Source organism: Urocitellus parryii, chromosome 12, assembly GCF_045843805.1.
Source record: "Urocitellus parryii isolate mUroPar1 chromosome 12, mUroPar1.hap1, whole genome shotgun sequence".
Lineage (NCBI taxonomy): Eukaryota > Metazoa > Chordata > Mammalia > Rodentia > Sciuridae > Urocitellus > Urocitellus parryii.
Genome location: NC_135542.1, coordinates 91349459 through 91368319, shown reverse-complemented (window position 1 = coordinate 91368319; position 18861 = coordinate 91349459). Strand labels below are relative to the sequence as shown.

The window sequence follows — 18861 nt, the reverse complement described above, 5'->3', positions numbered from 1 at the left end:
TAGGCATGCATCACCATGCCTGGCTTAGTTCTCAATTTAATTTGTGTTTTTCCAATTCCCAGTATGGTTTGAATCTTTTCTTAACTTTATTGGGCATTTGGGTTTCCAAAAAGAAGAAAGCAAGAAAGAGATCTCTATTTCATATCAGATTCAAAAATGAATTCCAGATAAAGACCTAAATGTGAAAAGTAGAATTTTTAAATTTTTTGAAGAAAATATGGATGAACATCTGAGTAGAATTTATTTATTTATTTCTCTCTCTCTCTCTCTCTCTCCCTTTTTTTTTTTTCTTGTGGTACCAGGAATTAAACCCAGGGGTACTTAACCACCAAGCCACGTTCTTACCTGTTTTTGTTTTGTTTTATTTGAGACAGGGTTTCGATAAGTTGCTCAGGGTCTCACTAAATTACTGAGTCTGGTTTTGAACTTGTGATCCTCGTGTCTCAGCCACCCAAGTCTCTGGGATTACAGGCATGTGCCACTGTGCCTAGCTCTAGAATTTCTTAATAACACAAAAAGCATATAGAAAGAAAAGAATTATTTATTTCACTACTTATTAAACTACGTGACAGAAGACACTATCAAAGAAGTGGCAAGTGTGGTTCACACCTGTAATTCCAGCAACTAGGGAAGCTGAGACAGGAGGATTACAATTTCTAGGCCAGCCTTGGAAATGTACAAGACCCTATCTCAAAAATAAAACAAAAAGGATTAGGGGTGCACCTCAGTGGTAGAAGGAACTTGAGTTTAATCCCCAGAATGGGAAACAACAACAACAAAATTCACAAAAACAAAGTGGGAAAAACAAACCATAGGCCACGAATAGCTATTTATAAACTATTTAACCAAGGAGGATCAATCTCTGAAACATAAAGAACTCTTGCAAATTTGCTTTTTCTTAGATTAATTATCGGTCTTTGGCTATTGGTCAGATTGAGTTATGGCTATTGGTTTTTTGTACTCATATTTATATGTAGTTTACTGTGGTTTTTGATCACTGCACCTTTTTCTTAATTTTCTAAAGTTCTTTCTTTATCGTGTTGATGTTTTTGGCTGAAGAGAGCCAAAACCCTCCACTTTAACTAGCTTAAGTAACAAAGGAATTTATTACTTTACAAAGGGCATCTCTTAGGGGAGGCACCCAGGCTGGCCCCATCTTTCTTCTGGCTCGGCTCCGTCAGTGCTCATGGGCTTCTTCTTCCAGTTAGCTCCTCTCCTAGACCTAAGAAGGCAGCAGCAATTCCAAGCATCACCTGGAGACCCAGCAGTCAGAGGACTTGACACCCTGTCTGCTGGCTACCCCTTCTCAGATGGGAGGAGACTATTCCCAGTCCTAGGAGGCGCTTCTCATTGGCTGGGTTTTGGTCACGTGACCCTTCCTGGCCAATCACCCGCAAGGGGAGGAGTATTCCTATTTGGACTAATCTTTTGGAGGTAGAATAGCTGCTGGGTGTCAATCATGTCTTAAATTTAGTGGCCCTTTGTTTATCAAGTAAAATAAATATAAGTATCAATGTATATTTCCCCAGTTTCCTTATACTATGGATTAAAAATAGATATCTGCCATATTTCTAGGATGGCTTTCGAGGGTAATTATTACATTCCATTGTTTAAAAAAATCAAATAATATAGAAACATTTAGTGTAAAAAGTGAAATCTCTCAATAACCCCCGAGTCTCAAATTGAGAGCCTTTTCCAAGGGCAGCAGCGTGGGGTGGCTGTGAGCCTTCCAAAGCGTTACCTGTGGATTTGTGCACACATAGATGTGTCTATAGCAATTACAGGGTTTTTACATACAGTAAATCATCATGCACACACACTCAGTAGCTTTTTTTCACATAACAATTTGTTTTGGAGAACTTCCCATGTGAGTTCCCTAATGGTGGACATTTAGGTTGTTTCTAATTATTTGCTCTTACAAACAGTGCTATAATTAACATCCTTGTAAATGTCTCTTTGTGCATATGGGCAAGCATTTCTTTAGGGTAGCTATCTATGGTTTGGCAATTTCTACTGCCTTTAATTGCATTGCCTGGTATCTGGCAGACGATCTTCTGCATGTACAATAACTTTTCATGTCCTTGCACCATTATAGTGTAAGTTTTAAAAAGATGTTTTAGGCAACAATTAGGAATCTAAGTTTAAGTTCAAATTCTGTATGGATTGCTGTGGTCGGCTGAGGTGACACTTGAATGAAGAGATTCCTCTACAAGTAGCTAAGTCCTTACAGGTACAGGCAATGGTTTGGGGTAGCAGGTAAGATCCCCCCCACCGATGCCCCAACATTGACAGTAAGGCACATCATGATTTTTAAAACATTAAAATATGGGGAAATGCATCTTAGAATTGAGTTATGATATCTCATTTTTTCTCAAATCAGTAGAGCACTGCTCCACCTGTGTTTGAATGATCCCCCCCCCCCCCCCGTGAGTGGATACTGCTGCCCTCCTACCAATCTGTTTGCAACACAGGTGTATGTGTTGAGGGACCGGTTCACGGCATTTACCTATATGTTGTCTATTCTAAGCTGGTGGGGGGCAAGCTCCCCAGTAGCCTTCTTTCTGAGAACTTTTGCTCATGTTTGTCTACTGCTCCTCCCTTTCCCCCATGCTGTCCCTGTTACACTGGGTGCTTCATTAGCTGTTCACAATCTGCATGATTTTGCATCGCAATGGGTTGGATGTGAGAACATCTGCAGCAGTTGAGAGCATATTTTGCTCAGGACTTGACACTGAGCTTGCTATCAGCATGAAGCAATCTCTCTATGTGTGTGTGTATGTCTCTCTCTCTCTCTCTGTATCTCTCCCTCTCTTGTTCCATGACATCTCCTAGCATTGCTGCTCCAACATCAGTTACGCCTGAGTCTTGAATGGTGTCAATCTGAGTTGAAAATGTGCCAGTCTTCTTAACATTATCACTAACAGACTGCTTAATTAACCTGCTGATACTGTCAATAGTACATCTTGCTGGTATGTCAGAAAGGAGACCCATGGTTGCTCTCTCTCTCTCTCTCTCTCTCTCTCTCTCTCTCTCTCTCACACACACACACACACACACACACACACACACACACACACACCTCTTGCTTGGGCTCTAAATGCCCCTGTCTAGAAGCTGGACTTCCCAGGAGTAGACTAAGAGGGACCTGGGAAGATTTCAAAGGAAGGGGTACAGCAGAATTAAAAGTTCTCGATTAAATCATGGAAATGAAATCACTAACAGGTCACGGTCTCATTGCTCAAAGGCAGGGGTAACTAGTAGCCTGTATGTATACAAGCTACTAGTTGGACCACCTGTGTACACAGTCAACAGAGAGATGATGGACGTACACCCTCCAGTAGCTCATAGGCAGTTGTTCCCAGAAGGGGCCTGAGAGCTTCCCCCATTTTGTGCATTAGAGTTTTCTTTTTTTTCCAATCCACCTTAGATGAGGCTGGTGGGCATTGTTAGTCCCCAATAGTGTCCTTAAAGTGGATGTCTGTGGGGAAGGAAGGAGGCTCGGTTCCTTCAGTGATGCTTCTTTTGTCTCACGTGGATTTTAATTTGAACCTAAGTCCTACTCTGCCCTGTGAGCCCTACACTCCATTCTTGGGAATTTCAGAGAGAGTCAGTGAGATGCCACAGTGAGCCTGGAACTGATCCACCACCACCCCAAGTCTATACTCCTTCTTTGCTTTGTCTCCCCTAGACATAAACTTACAAAATGGGGACTAGAGACATTTCACCTGTCCCTGGCTTCCTTGACTGGCATGGGTGCAGGTGCAGGTGCAGAGGCTGGCATTTCGTGTGAACATACCTGTGCCCAGGGATCCCTATATGCTGCCTCTCCTTTTATACTCAGGGAGGCCCACTGGGGGAAGTGGGGGCAGCTGCTCAAGTTTTCACAGAGCTGGCCACCCTGACCTTAAGGAGATGCATGTTCCCTAGATCATGGTCCTGTAACTTTGCCTTTCCTGGAACGTTGTGGGTGCAGTGGCATTGGTGATGGAGGGCATTCTCCAAGGGCAGGGATTGATGCCTTTCAGGGCAGAAAACCCCACTCTCCCTTCCACTGGTTTTTCTTGGCTCTCCTGGGAACTGAGGGCCTGACAGCCCCAGGGGCCTGGGAATGCAGAACATTCATACTGCCACTAGAGGGCGTCCTACTAACACAGAGGCCCAATGCCAGCTTCCCTATGCCACCCTGGGGGTACCTTTCTGAGCCCTGAGCCCTGGGTGTCCTGGGCCTGCAGGAGCTCACTTCTGGAGATAAGCAGAGAGAGCCAAATTGAAGCCCAAGCCCAGAAAGCCCCCAACCCAAGCTCCCAACCCCTCCTCCAGGTCCTTTCCTGCTGCCCCAAATCTCCTTTACCTCCAATTCACCTTCCTAATTCCATCTCTGGCTGTGGTTAAGACAAAGGTTTTTGCATGTCAACATGACTTGTGGCTGGGTAATCCTTTGTCGTATGAGGGTGTCCTGTGCATTGCAGGGGTGTAGCAGTATCCCTGATGTCAACCCACTAGATGCCAGCAGCAGCCCCACCCCCAACTCCAGATTATGAGATAATAAAAAGCATCTGCAGATGTGGCCAAATGTCTCCTAAAATCACCCCTGGTTGAGAGCCAAAACAGGTGAGCATGTCTGCTGTGGGGACAGGAGGGGCCCAAGGCCTGAGTCCCAGCCTTAGGGGGTCTGCCCATGTTAGCATTGCCGAGTGTCGTGTGGCAACAGTAGAGATGCTCAAAGATGGCATATGTGCTCTAAATACATTGTATTGCTGAATTTGCTCTCCTGCTTTTCCTCCCCAAAGACTGCAGAGCCTCTCGGTCTTCGCCTCAGTTTCTTCCACCTCCCTACTTGATTGAAACAGGGGACTGAGGCTCAGAGACCCCAGGGTCTCAAGTCACCCACCCCTCATCTGCAGAGCTCTGTCTCCCAGCTGTGAGCACCCTGGACCTCGGGGGCCCCCCAACTGTTGGCTCAGGCCCCAGGAGCATCTGTGGGCTCCCTCCCACTCTGCCAGCTCACTGGGCCCCGCTGCTCTCTAGCTCCCCAAACCCGGGTGCCCCCCCACTGGAGTGGGGGGAGCAGCAGGTGCGGATGCTAATCAGCGTTCACAGCCCAGAACTGCAGTCGCTCCCAGGCTCACACACTCCCCAAAATTAAACACTCATTATACAAAATTAATTGACATTAATTAGCAAAAATTAAAACTTTAAACACAGCAAGGCGCTTTGGGGGGAGGAGTGAAGCAGGCGGGCTCTGCATTTGTCACCCCCCCCCACTTCCCACCCGCCCACCACCCTCAAGTCTCCCCATTTCCATCCTGAAGCAGGGCTGTATCTACACCCCACTATGATGAGTCCAGGCCTGGCCTTGTGCATCCCAGTGAAAGGGAGCAGGAAAAGGCACCCTGCTCTAGGCACCAGCTGATGTGGGGCCCACAGATGCCATATCTAGTGCTTAACTTAGGAGCCAGGAAGCTCCCCTCAGCGCAGGTCTCCAAATCTCAGCTGAGACAGGGAAGGGCATGGCCGAACAAAGGAATTCAAACATTGGAAGAACTGTGCTGCCTAGTCCCCTGGGTACCCAAAGGTTGAGGCCTTGTAGTCTTTCTGCTCTGTTCCACTTTGCTGTGTGACCTCATATAAGTAACCTCCCCTGCCCCCAGCCTCAGTTTTCCATCCATATGATGAGGAGGTGGTGCTGGGTGAGCATTGAGGTTCCTGCCGGCTTTGGCACCTGCTGTCAGGGATGCAAATCTCTCTGAGAATTTGATTCACTCTGAGGCACAAGGGACTGAATGTGGGGACTGATATTTTGAATGGATGGGGTAGCCCATGGGGCAGTGTTCATGATGGTGGAACATCAGACTCCAGGGAGATGTGTCTGGAGGCCAGAGAGCCCTTGCAGATTGGAGTTCACTGCACCTGCCTATGGGGCCTGGCCCAGAGGACAGGAAAACAGCATTGTCCCTAAGTCCTGAACCGTTTTACCCCAACATCCATTATTTTCCATCTTTGCTCACCAGGTTCCCAAGGGTCCCCAAATCCCACACCAGGCTGATAGGCAAAGGGACAATAGAACCTGGCCTGCTCCGACCTTCTCAGCCTTAGCACTCGTTCAGGACCCTGTGGCCGGGGTGTGGAGGCCTGACAGGGAGGAGGGGGTGGCACCCGCAGGTGCAGTGCCATATCCCCTGCACCCCTCTCTCTCCAGCCAGTGCCAACATCTGCAATGTGGTCCTGATGCGGTACGGGGAGCTGGAGGAAGGCATCGATGTCCTGGACGCCGACGGCAACCTCGTGGGCTCCTCCAAGATCGCAGCCAGACACGTGGGTGGCCTGGGAGCACAAGGGACCCTGGCGGGGGAGTTGGTTTTGCCCTCTTAATGTCTCCTCCCCGCCCACTCCCACCTCCCATCTGTCCCCCTGGACACACCTTTGCTTCTCTCCAACCTCTCCTCCCATCGCCACTGTGAAAAGTCCCCACTTCTTGTCCCAGTCCCTCAGGACCCAGCTCCTCAGATGAGGTGTTAATTGATGAGGGCAGAGGAGACACCCCCAGAGCTTTCTCGCGGTCCCCAGAACCCAGGGCCCTGCTGCCTGGGCCTTCACTCTCTTTTGGGTACAAACAGGAAGCAGGAGGAGAGTGGCACTTCTGCAGCACACTTCTGGGACCCCAAACCATGAGCTCTGGGATTCCAGGCTTGCAGAGGCCTCTGGTGTGGTTTGGAGAAGAATGGTTTGTGACAAGACAGTCCCCTCACCTGGGTTTCACTAGCCCCGCCCACTCCAGAGCTGTGATTGAAGAAACAGCACCCTCCGCCATGTGCATATTCTGTGCATTCCCCACCTTGGCCTTCCTCCTAATGGTGGTCTGGCTCGTCCTGCTGCCCTGGGCTCCGGCCTCAGTGCTGGGGATGAGCAGTGGTCAGCCATGAGGTAGCTGAGCCTTCACCTGCTCCTGCCACTGCCCCTCTGTAGCTCCCACGAGGGACCCAAGTCTTACTCTGCTCCTGAAGCTTTCTCCAGAAGCCTTTCATCTGGGAAGAGCCCTCTCTCAGTCCTCATCCTCTCCCAAGTGGCCACCAGGAAAGTCAGTGCCCATCTGGGCCTAGGGAGAGGCTCAGATGGGGTGCCACGCCAACAGTGCGTCCTCTGCCTGTTGCCCTGCCCTCTGTCCTTCTAACACCTTGTTCAGGAGCATCCTCTCGCTGGCCTTCCTGATCATGAAGAGCACAAGTTCTTAGGAGAAGCGTTTAGCCCTGAGCCTATCAGGGAGGGGATTTAGCCTCAGTTTCCTACCTGACCCCAGCTCCTACCCCTACTCTATCCTTTCCCCCAGCCGCTGTGAGGGGGGCAACTGTGATACCCCCTCATGGGCCCACAAGCAAGGAAACCCCTGCTCTTCTGCAGCCCTGGGCTTTCTACAGACTGACCTGGTCCATTCCTTGCTCCAGGAATCTGTGGACTGTGAGTCCTTCCTGGAAACTCCTCTCAGGATGGGAGTCCCTGGGGTTAAAGAGACTTCCACAATGGCCATCCAAACACAGAACTGACACTGAGCTTAGCCCCAGCTTAGCCTCACAGGAATGCTGAAATCAAAGCCCAGGGCAGATCCCCAATGGAGACCCTGCAGGCACTCCACAGAAGCATGTGCCCTTACAAAACAGACCTCTTGTGTCTAAGAAAGACTGAACCAGCAAAGCCTGGTGGTGCATGTCTATAATCCCAGCGACTCCAGAGGCTGAGGTGGGAGGATTACAAGTTTGAGGCCAGCCTCAGCAAATTAGTGAGACTCTCAGCAACTTAAAAACACCCTGTCTCAAAAGAAAAAATAAAAATAGCTGGAGGTGTAGCAGAGTGGTAAAACACCTGGGTTCAATCCCCAGTACCAAAAAAAGAAAGACAAATTCACCCAGAGCCAGGAGACACACACAAGATGTTCTGCATCTTTGTCTTTAAGAGATATCAAATATTAAATTTTTAAAAAAAAGTAAACCCAGAATCTCTGTCCTCCCTCAGCTATGGCTCAGCATGCCCCTTCCTGCTCCTGCTTTGCAAGCATCTCAGGTCCTCCATATACTGCTCTTGGGCCACTGCACATCCTGGGTTGAGGAGGCTGTCCCCTCACACCCAAGGCACCTCCCTGAGCCTCAGTCCCTTCCTGGGGCTGCTTCTGTCACTGCCCCGCCCCCACATATGGTAGGTGACGGGAATCTGCTCTTTCCAAATGTGCATGGTGAAAAGCCAGAGGTGGCTTTTTCTGCTGTCTGGAGTACAGCTTTGTGAACGATTCCATGAATAATTCCACGCTGCCAGATGTGCTTAGCAGCAGCACACACACCTAGGGCTCAGGGTGGGGTCTGTTGCCAGGTGGCTGTCCCCCACCCCAGATGCCCCTCTCAACCCAGCCTCTCTTACCCTCAGGCCCTGCTTGAGACGGCGCTGACACGAGTGGTCCTGCCCATGCCCATCCTGGTGCTGCCCCCGATCGTCATGTCCATGCTGGAGAAGTGAGTTGGGAAGCCAGGACTGGGGGGGCCTCTGGGGAGGGGGGAAGGGGAGGGTTCAGGGCAAGGGACAAGGGAGCCACTGGAAGCCTGCCCAGTTTGTTCCAGGGGCGAAAAAGGTCCTGCTCTATTTTCAGACACTCCCGGGCAGTGCTGCTGGAATCCTGGGAGAATTCGTGGACTTGTCTTCTGCAGGCCTCATGCTAGGGGCTGCGGAGACACTGCCTACGGACAAGGCTGGCCTGCCCTGACCAGCCGGCGGTTCAGGGTTGGGGGCAGAAATCTGTGTGCGTGATTGTGAGTGTGCGCGTGTGCAGGCACACAGGGCCTTCTCCACTGGAGAAAACACAAGTAATAATAACCTCCCCGCCCCCACCCCCAGGGATGTTCTAAGGACATATTTGTCTTGACTGTCAAGAAATAAGGGAACATCAAATACCAATAACAGTGATTCTGTTAATGAATGAGTGTGAAACTGAATCACAGAGACTGATTGAAATCCTGCTGCAGAGGCTGAGCAGAGGGGGCAGGAGGAACGGCCTACCTGCTAAGGCCCGGGCAGGCCTGAGGTTAGGGGAGGCTCTTGCCTGGAGAATGGCGAGGGTGAGGGGCTCTAGGTGGAGGGAAGCTACAGGGGCAGAGCCCTGTGAGGTAACTAGGAGGAGATGACAACTCCCTCCCTCCTGGGGGCACTGACATGGGGTCCCCTCAGGCAGTGATGGAGAATGGGGGCAGTGTAGGATAAGGAGTTCTCCATGTGGGGTTCTGGGACAAAGGCTTCTCCCCAGATTTGGGACCTCCTTATTCTTACAATACTAATGATAATAACAACTAGCAGTTATCATTATTATTACTGTTATTGTTGTTGTTTTTGTGGTGCTGGAAATCAAATTCAGAGCCTCATGCGTGCTAGGCAAGTGTTCTACCCCTGACCTCCACCCCCAGCCCACATCAGCTAGAATTATTAAGCACTTACTACATCCTAGCCCTCTCTCAGTGGGCTTTCAAGAGGCCCCCCTGACCACCCCATTAAGAAATCAGCCTCTATCACTCCCTTTGCCCTCTTAAAGCCTTCCCTATCTTCATTGCAGTTATCAATGTCTGAGATTATCTAGTTGTTTATTATCTTTCTGCTCCACTAGAATGTGGTCTCCTTGAAGGCCAGTAAACCCCCTTGCTTACTGCCCTGCATTTGATCTAACACAGTTCCCGGCACAAAGTTGATGTTCAGGAAGAGTTTGTTGAATGAGTGAGTGAATAAATGCTCTCATTGACACCTCCTAACAGGGCAATGAGGTGTTATGATGTTCCCATTTTACAGATTTTAAAAGGAAGGCAAAGAAAGTCATGTGGTCTGCTTCCCTTTGCATACTAGGGAAAGGCAGGGCTAGGACAGTCAGGAGTATGGCTGCAGATCCTGGGCCATTCCTACCACGCTAGCTGCCTCTTTGGTGTTCAGGTCACACCACATTATCAGAGTCTCCTGCCCTGCATGGAGATGGGGAAGGAACAGATTTGGGACCTGGCTTGGATGCCTGTATTGTTACAAGGGAGATGGGCAAGACCCACATAGGTCAACAGCAGATGAAACTGAGCCAAGGTGACCTTGAGAGGAGGGGGCACTGTGGGTCCATTAGCAAGGTGGGCTAGTCTCCAAGGAGGGCTGCGCCTGAGCCTGAGAGAGCAGGATAGGGAGGGCTGAGCAGGATGGTGGGCTGTTGTGCAGACACTGAGGAGTCTGGCCTTGCTGAAACAAAGTGCAATCACTGGGGCCCTGGGTGCCCAGCTGAGGACCTGATCTCTCTCTGGCTCTAGAAGAGAGCAGAGCCTCTGGGAATATCTGAACAAGGGCATATTGAGTGTTGGGATCAAGAAAATGGCAGCTGGAGCTGGGTGTGATGGCACAGTCCTGTATCCCAGCGGCTCCAGGTTGAGGCAGGAGGATCGCAAGTTCAAAGCCAGCCTCAGCAACTTAGTGAGGCCCTAAGCAAATCAGTGAGACCCTGTCTCTAAGTAAAATATTTAAAAAGGGCTGGGGATGTGGCTCAATGGTAAAGTGCCCCTGGGTTCAATCTCTAGTACAAAAAAAAAAAAAGCAAGCAACAAAAATAAACAGGAAAACAATCTTTTTTGTGTCCCTGGCTCTATCATAAACTGAAGTTGTCTCCAAATACCATTGATTGCAAATACACACAGAGACAGGGGTAAATGAGGTTGGTAGGCTATCTGTCTAGGAGGCCTCTGAATCCTGAGCCTTGGAACTCTGAGGCGGTTTCACCTGGTGCTGGTTGCCGATCGCTGGCACCATCTGGTGAGACAGAACACTTGCTGGACAAGTTAAGCAAAGAAGCTTCGTTAGTCACAGATAGGCTTCAAAGGACAATGGAAACTTAGGGCAAGCTGGTCCCCCAAGGCTCAGGGAGGATGGAGTCACATCTGCCTGTGGCTCATGTCACAGCCCAGGGGATGGCTGGGCTAAAATGACAGGGTGTTCTGTGGTAGGCAGAACAAGCACTGGCGCCCAGGCTATAGCCCTTCCTATCTCAGGATGTTGCCTTTCCAGCTCATTCTACAGGTATCCTGAGGACCAAAACAGAGGAGAGAGAAAGCTGATTTGGCCAAAGCCATGGGGTGGGGTGGGGGGGCCTCTCCTTTGGCAGGAATTTTTGGGAAGGAAACATGGTCTGTGATGCCTTCCCAGTTTGCATCTGTGTTGAGTTTGCAGAAAGTGGTTAGTGTTCCATGGGTTTGGGAACCTAAATTTGGTTTTGGGAGTCACAGGAGGTGGCATGGAGATTATTCTAGTTCTGGACCTCTCCAGCCTGGGATCTGCCTAGTGTCTGGGATGCCACATGGTCTGATTAAATTCAGGGTCCAAAGAAGCCTACCTGGCAGTGAGAGGTTAGCTGTTGGGTGCTTCTGGAAGATTTGTCAGGGGTTGGTCCTTCCCTGGAGCTCCTGGGAGAATCTCTAGGGAGAAGAGAATCCAGCCCAAGTTGCCCCAGTAAAATCAAGAAGAATAAAGCCCAGTGGGTGCCCTCAACAATTTACTGATCTCACACCTACTGCAGGTCTTCGTGGCAGGAGCGGCGGGGCGATGTAGCAGGGTGAGCTGAGACTTCCATTAGGAAAATGAAATCTAGGCTCCTCCTGCTCCACCACTTTCTGCCATTTCGATGTGGTCACAGAGCTTCCCTGGACCTCAGTTTCCCAGCTGGAAAATGAGGACACTACCCCTTCATCCCTTTGCTCTCTGGGACTTTGCATTTTGCACCATCTGACGCTTTTTGGCTCTTTGCAGGGTGGGTGGGGCCCTGCCATGCACCCCACAGTCTTTAGGTGCAGGAGACTGGTTCAGGGCCTCTACTGAGGAGGCTGCTGGGAGGGGCAGCCCCCACCCTCAGGGAGCCCCGCTTGGGTGAGGGAGTCCGGACAGCCAGAGAAAAAAAAGACAAAAGAACACTTACAAAGCAGCCTACTTGCAAATTAATGGAGCGCAAACTAAAACTGCGCTCCAAGTGCTGAAGGAATGCACAGCAATGGGGGAGACCAGCTGTTGTGTGGCAGCCGGGACTGGGACCCGACTTGCCTCTGGCCTCACTTTATCCTCTGTAGAAGGAGCACTCAGAGCCAAGGAGCCTGGGCTTCTTGCTAGGGTAAGAGAGAGAGGTGGGAACTCTGCAAGCTCTGCTGTACTTGACTCTTGAGATGCAAAGGAAAAGTCTCAAGTCAGAGGCAGAGGAGCCTCCACTCCTGGCCCAGAGGCTGCTCTCGAGGGGGTGCAGGCAGGAAGGCAAGCAAGCGTCCTCCCCTGCAGCCTTCACCAACCAGAGCTGGGATGAGCCCCCCAGATGGAATCCCCCCATCTCAGAGGCAGGCTCCTGTGCTGATCAGGAGAAGCAGAGCAGGGCTCACTTCTCCCAGACCCTGGAATGCACCTGAAAAATGCACCAGGCTGGGTCTAAGCTGGGTGGGGGGTGCCCAGGCCACACCCACAGTGGGTCCCTGAGTCCGCTCCCCCATCTTCCTTCATCCCTGGGATCCGGGTCTTTCCTTTCTCCAGGCATTCGCACATCTCTCCATCTGCATATTTTAACTCCCCCAGCTGCCTTTCCAATCCCTCCCTGCCATTTCCCTCTCCTCCCCTCCCCCGCCCTGCTGTGTTCACTCTGCCTGCTCTGGGCTGGGACTCCTCAGGCTTGGGTTTGGCTGTAGCCTTGGGCTTGCCTCCTTCCTGCCTTGAGATAACAGGCCTAGGGCTTCCCAGACTCCCTGCCCAGAAAGACTTAGGCCAGCTGCCCCATGAGAGAGGAGCCCAGCTCACAGCCTACCTGGAAGGGAATCTATGTAGTGTTGTTCCCACCACCTCCCTCAGGAAGTCCCATGGACTGAGCTGTGACCTGCCCCTTCACCTGGTGACCTGCCCCTTCACCTATCAGGGAGGCAGCCACACTCTCCATGCCCTCAGTGAACCTCAGGCCAGTGCCTACAAAAAATTCATACCCTCCCATCCCACCACCTGAGCATGAGGCAGTCCCACTGTCCACATCCTGTGTGCTAGTTTGGACAGCAAGGCCTGCGGCCCACCTCATGTTCTACTCCAGAAGTTGATCTGAGCTGGAAGTCACCTCAGGCTGGTGTCAGCCTTGCTGCAGCCCCTCCTCGCTCCTGAGAAGCCAGGGGTCTTTGGGCCAATTAGCGGGAAGGTGTGGACTTCACATGACACGAGGGAGAGAAGGGGTGCTAGCCACCCAGGGGTCTGAACTTGACCCAGGCACCTTAGTTCTGCTCCTCTTGGTCCTGTGGAAATCTCCCTCTCCATAGTTCAATTTAGGCTTAACTTGAAGCTGAAGATCTTAGGGTCTGGGCAGGTGCAGAAGGCTGGAGGATCAGGATCTCACCTCCTTCTCACACATAACATGGGCAATATCTACAGCAATAATGACTCTTACTGAGGGCCAGGCTGGGCTGATCCTTTTACTTACATAGAATTGATAAATAACTGAATCTTTTTTTTTTTTTAAAGAGAGAGAGAGAGAGGAGAGACAGAGAGAGAGAGAGAGAGAATTTTTTAATATTTATTTTTTAGTTCTCGGCGGACACAACATCTTTGTTGGTATGTGGTGCTGAGGATCGAACCCGGGCCGCACGCATGCCAGGCGAGCGCGCCACCGCTTGAGCCATATCCCCAGCCCCAATAACTGAATCTTTATTAATACCTAAGCAGAAATACCTGGGGCAGGGTTTCTCAGAAGTGTGTTCTGGGGATCCTCTATTTTAGATTCATGTGGGGTTGTTCAAAATGCAAACTGTCAGGTCTAATACCAACTGAATAAGGACCTCGTGGGATTAAGGAACTCTTGGAAGTTTGCTTTTTTAATCAGCTGACCAGAACATTCCAATGCACAGTCAAGTTTGAGAATTGCTGCTCCCAATTTTGTTCAGGGCCAGGTGCCCTTGGAATTCTTGTCCTAGAAGGTGAAGGTCATACAAGATTTTCCAGCCCCCTACACTGGGTCTCTGCCCCAGAAGGTCTATGGTAGTCAGCTTTCCATTACTGTAACAAATACCTGTAATAATCAATTCATAAAGGAAAAGGGTTTACTTTGGCTCATGGTTTTAGAGGTTTCAGTCCATGATTGGTGGACCCTGTTGCTCTGGGCCTGTGAGGACACAGCATGTCATGGCAAAAGTACGTGGCAGAGCAAACCCACTCCCTTGTGGCCAGGAATTGAAAAAGAGAAAGAGGGGGCTGGGGATGTGGCTCAAGTGGTAGCGCGCTCGCCTGGCATGCGTGCGGCCCGGGTTCGATCCTCAGCACCACATACCTACAAAGATGTTGTGTCCGCTGAAAACTAAAATAAATATTAAAAAAAAATTAAAAGAAAAGAGAAAGAGGAAGGGGTTAGGCTCCCCTTGTCCCTTTTGAGGTCACCACCCAATGGCTGGAAGACTTCCCACTAGGCCCAAGTCTTAAATTAAAGTTCCTCTACCTCCCTATAGTTCTAAGCTGGAGACTAAGCCTTTAACACATGAGCCATTAGGGGAACTTAAGACCCAAACTTTAGCAGAGGCCTCTCACCTAACCAAGGCCGGAGCCAGGTGTGCTCCAATGGGGGCGGGGCAAAGCAGCCCTTCACACCAGGAGCTGGCCATGTGGAGGGCCACGCAGCTACAGCTACGGAGGTCAGATATAGTGCCCACCTAACATCCTCTGGCTAATAGTCCACTCTGCTGGCACCCCCGGGGCCTCCCCAAGTGAAGTGTATTGGTCCCCTCTGAAGGGGGAAAGCTCTGACGAACTTGGGAAGGAACTTGCCAACTGGCATGGCCCCCACTCTGCCTGGGGAGCCTATTCTGTCCTGGAGCTGCAGTACCCCAGGCCTTGGAGGGGTCTTTTCTTGCCCATCTCCTGCCCAGAAATCCCACCTCCAAAGTCTGCCATAGGGAGCTGGTGCCAGTCGTGATAAGCTGGGGATGAAACTGGCAAAGGGTCCTGAAGGTGGGAGCCAGGAGCAGCCCAGGATGACAGCACTTGCCGGGGTCAGGAGTGCAGGAAGCAGCCCTGTGGTCTCATAGGGAGGTGGCCTTGGATTTGGGCAAGTCCCTGCCTTTCTGTGGATCGAGGTGATGAGGTGGTCCTCGAGATGGCTTTCGCTCCGTAGAGCGGGACCTCCCCTTCCAGGCTGCATGTGTATGTGTGCCCATGCGTGCAGATGCTCTATCTTCTCCCCTGGATGCCACCTACTCTGGTTTGTTTGTTACTTAAGCCTCTGAGGGCCATTTTCCACTCCTGCCAGTCTCCCCAGGGGCAGGGGGCCAACAGCCTTCTCTATTGTCTCCCCCACATGTGACCTTCTTGGCACAGGACTGGCCACATGGTGGGTGGGCGCCCCACAAATGCTTGCTTATTGCTTGAGTAGTCAGGGTTTAATCAGAATGTCCTTCAGGCCTGGCCTGTGGGCAGGATAGAGTGACAACGGAAGAGGGCCCCAAAGACAGAATTTTGTTCCATCTATTTAGTTAGAAGCTGATATAGAACCAGGCTGCCCTGTCCCTGAGGAAGAGTGGTGGCTAGTGGCCAGCCCACCCTGTCTTTGGGCCTCATGGGGCTCCTCCTTCCCTCTCCCCCACAGGACAGCTCTCCTGCAGGCGCGCCCCCGGCTGCTTCTACCTGTGCAAAGCCTCGTGTGCCTGGCAGCCTTCGGGCTGGCCCTGCCACTGGCCATCAGCCTCTTCCCACAGATGTCAGAGGTCAGTGGGGGTCTCCAGGGTGGGGCAGGGAGGGGCGCAGTTGGGTCATTTATTAACAAATATTATCCCATGCTGATACCCTACCACTGTGCAAGGGACTATGGTTAGAAGGGCAAATGGCCCAGGCTCTGACCACTGGAGTCAACACAATGATGTTCAAGTTCAAGGGAGGTTAGGATGGGAGAAATCTGGCTGAATATAGGAGGAGACAGCAGACCCCACGGAGTCTGGAGGGAAGTAGCATTTCCCTGGGATCTGGAGGCTGGGCTAGAGCTGGCCAGGTGAGAAGTGGGTGGGTGGACACATGGCCTGGGATCAGCCAATGTGAAGATTCTAAGTTGAGGCAGCACATGGGGACTGTTCAAGATGGGATCAAAGAGCTGATCGAGCGCTCTTTAAGAACTGACCACAGTCTGCAGCATGAGCAGAGCGTGGAGCCAGCTGAGGGAGCCCAGGTAAGCAGCCTGGGGCCAGGTGGTGCTGGGAGCTTGGAAGCCAAAGCAGAGAAGCCAATGTCATCCTGAGGGCTAGCCTTAAAGCAGGACCACAGACTCCTGATTTTGAAGGGTCCCCATGCCTGTGTCATGAGTCTGGGTTGGAGCTCTGGAGAAGGAACCATCAGGAGGCTGTGGCGGGCATCCAGTGAGATGATGGCAGCTTGGACCGGGCTGTTGGTAGGGGGCATCAAGAGGAGTGGAGCCTTTGAGAGAGAGAGCTGGGTGGCCGCTTCATCAGGACTTCATGAAGAACTGCATGTGGAGGGAGGGAAAGGGATCCGGCAGGATGTGTGCCCTGCTTTCTAGTTGTTTCAAAAGCAGAAGCCAGATAGGTGTAGGTGCTACATTAAGAGGGGCAGGCTGGAGGGAGGACACTGAATTGAGATGGATGACCTCTGGGTGTGAGGAGCCTGTGGAACATGCAAATGGAGGTTCCCTGTGGAAAGTGGTTCTGGAATCAAGGAGAAAGGCCTGGGCAGCAGGGAGAGAAGTAGAGACCACTGGGAAGGGCAGAGCCAGCCACATGGGATCCGGAGTAGGTGAGCAGTCCCAGCTCCATGGGGTTCAGAGTGTCCATTGTCCTTCAGGCAATGGAGACAAACCCAGTCCCCAAGGAATGGAGCACAGGTGACCTACCTATACCACCAAGGCCATCATCAGAGGTGAGGCTTGGCACCAGGGAAAAAGAGAAACAGGCACACCACTGTGACAGGTGCAGGATCTTTAGCGCTTTTAGTTATTACTTTTCCCTTTTTATGAAGGGAAGGACTGGGGCTGGGTAAATGTAGAACAGAAGCACCCGGAAGGAAGCTGAGGACATGGAAAGGAGGAGGATGGGGAGCAAGGCCCATAAAAGGGGGGAGGGGATCCGATCAGAGACAAGGGGCCCATCTTGGCAGAGGGAGAGCCCCCTGCTCATGTTCGCATGTGGGAGAGAAGTCAGGGGCAGATGCATTTGGGAGGGAAGATGGGTGGGAAGCCAGGCAGGAGGAGCAGGCCCAATGGGGCCGAGTGAACCTGGTGTTTGGAGTAACGAGCTCATGAGAAGCGGGGACTGTGGCTGAAGTTTGTGATTTCAGGGTTGACCCTCCTTTGCAGAGGGCCCCAAGAAGGGTGGTGGGAGGGGTAAGTGTTCCCAGAGGGAATTTGGAGAAGGTGACAATAAGAGACAGGAAGGTGAGGACTGGAGATCTAGGGCCTTAAAGTAGGAGGTAGAGACCCAGCTTCTTGGTCCCCAAGGGTGAGAGCTGGAGTCACTGTCCCCATCCCAGCCCCAGAGTCTGGGGAGGATACTATGGCAAGGGTGGGGCTCTTGTTTTATAGGACCCACCAAGAACACACCAGGTGGGATCCTGGTGTGTGAAATGAGCCCCCAGTTCCATCAGGCCTGAAGGGCTTAGCTTTGTTGTGGGGACAGGGACACTCTTCCCACCTGCAGGAAAGCTGAGCCTGGGAAGTCCCAATGGAGTCGAGAACACCACGTTGCCTAGAAGTTTAAGGACAGAAGGGTGGTACTTTGCAGTGGTCCCTGACATCCATGTCTTAGAGGATCTGATCCCAGGCTGCCTAAAGTCTCTGCACATCTCTGTAGCAGCCTGAACCTGAGATTCTAGGCAAGGGCCGAGTTCCCCGTGTGCCTCTAGCACCATTGTGCCCTGAGCATCAGGGGCTCTGGAAGCTCTGCATGGAGAGGGCCCAGGGCAGGAAAACTCTTGGCACCAGATCAGAGACCATCCCAGCTATATGGATTTCAAGGTCACCCCATTTACTACTGGGAAATGGAGGCCCAGAGCAGCCACAGGGGAAGCCCAAGGTCAGAGGAAACCCTGAAGGTCCACATTTCTGGTGCAGAGAGATGGTCCAAGGTCAGTTGCTCTGGCCTCACAGAGGCTCCAGGCAAAGCCTGGGCTCCACTGTCCCCCGATGCCTGCTCAAATAAGCACAGAAGTCAGTTCTTCTGTGTGCCTAACCAAAGTCCTCTTATGGCAACCCAAACCTCTGTGTCTAGATTGGGAAAAAATATCATTACTGTATAATAGGTCTCTGTCCCCTGGGGAGGGAGCGTTGCATTGCCTCCAGCAGGATGCAAGCTGTCCTGGGCATCATGGGGTGTTCTGAAGCCTTTCTGTGACCTATCTATGGCACCAAGGCCATCAGCCAATGGCTGAGAGGACCTCATTCCCCCAGTCATCCTCCCAATTAATTCTAACGAGGTGCTTCTTCTACCGTGCAGGGATCATGTCTCATGTCCCAGAAGCCAGTGGGATTTGCCATAATAAGTCTGAACTTGCTTGGGCTGACCCAACTTTGCCAAAAGCCACCAAGGCTGTCAACAGAAGTAATCACTGAAACACTAATTAATTAATTAGGGGACTTGGAAATCAAGTTTAGGAACTGGTTCCTAGGATGGCCGACCTGCGGTGATTGGTGTGGTTTCCAACTCATCAGCCCCAGAGGTTGAGGAAAGAACTTCAATCCCTGCTACAATTCCTGGGAGAGAGTTTTGTCTGCTCTTTTTTGAATTAATATTTTTGCCTATTAAAATAGCACTGAGGGTCAAATTGCAAATAGTAATGATAGCTACTTTTACCAAACAGCTACTAAAGCAGGCAAAA

The 18861-nt window shown here is 51.3% G+C and overlaps 1 protein-coding gene across 4 annotated transcripts in view; it reads left to right on the top strand.

The window, feature by feature from the left end:
* The window catches only part of Sfxn5 (sideroflexin 5), a 112372-nt gene that overhangs the window by 78225 nt on the left and 15286 nt on the right, over positions 1-18861 (top strand). For 2 of the 4 annotated variants that reach the window (XM_026411740.2, XM_077792018.1), the window contains 3 exons: positions 6200-6315; positions 8413-8498; positions 15632-15749. In XM_026411740.2, coding sequence (XP_026267525.1) covers positions 6200-6315; positions 8413-8498; positions 15632-15749 — 320 coding nt within the window. Of the gene's footprint in view, positions 1-6199; positions 6316-8412; positions 8499-8632; positions 10541-15631; positions 15760-18861 lie in introns of those variants that run through there. The other 2 variants (XM_026411742.2, XM_077792019.1) reach the window with 2 other exon arrangements.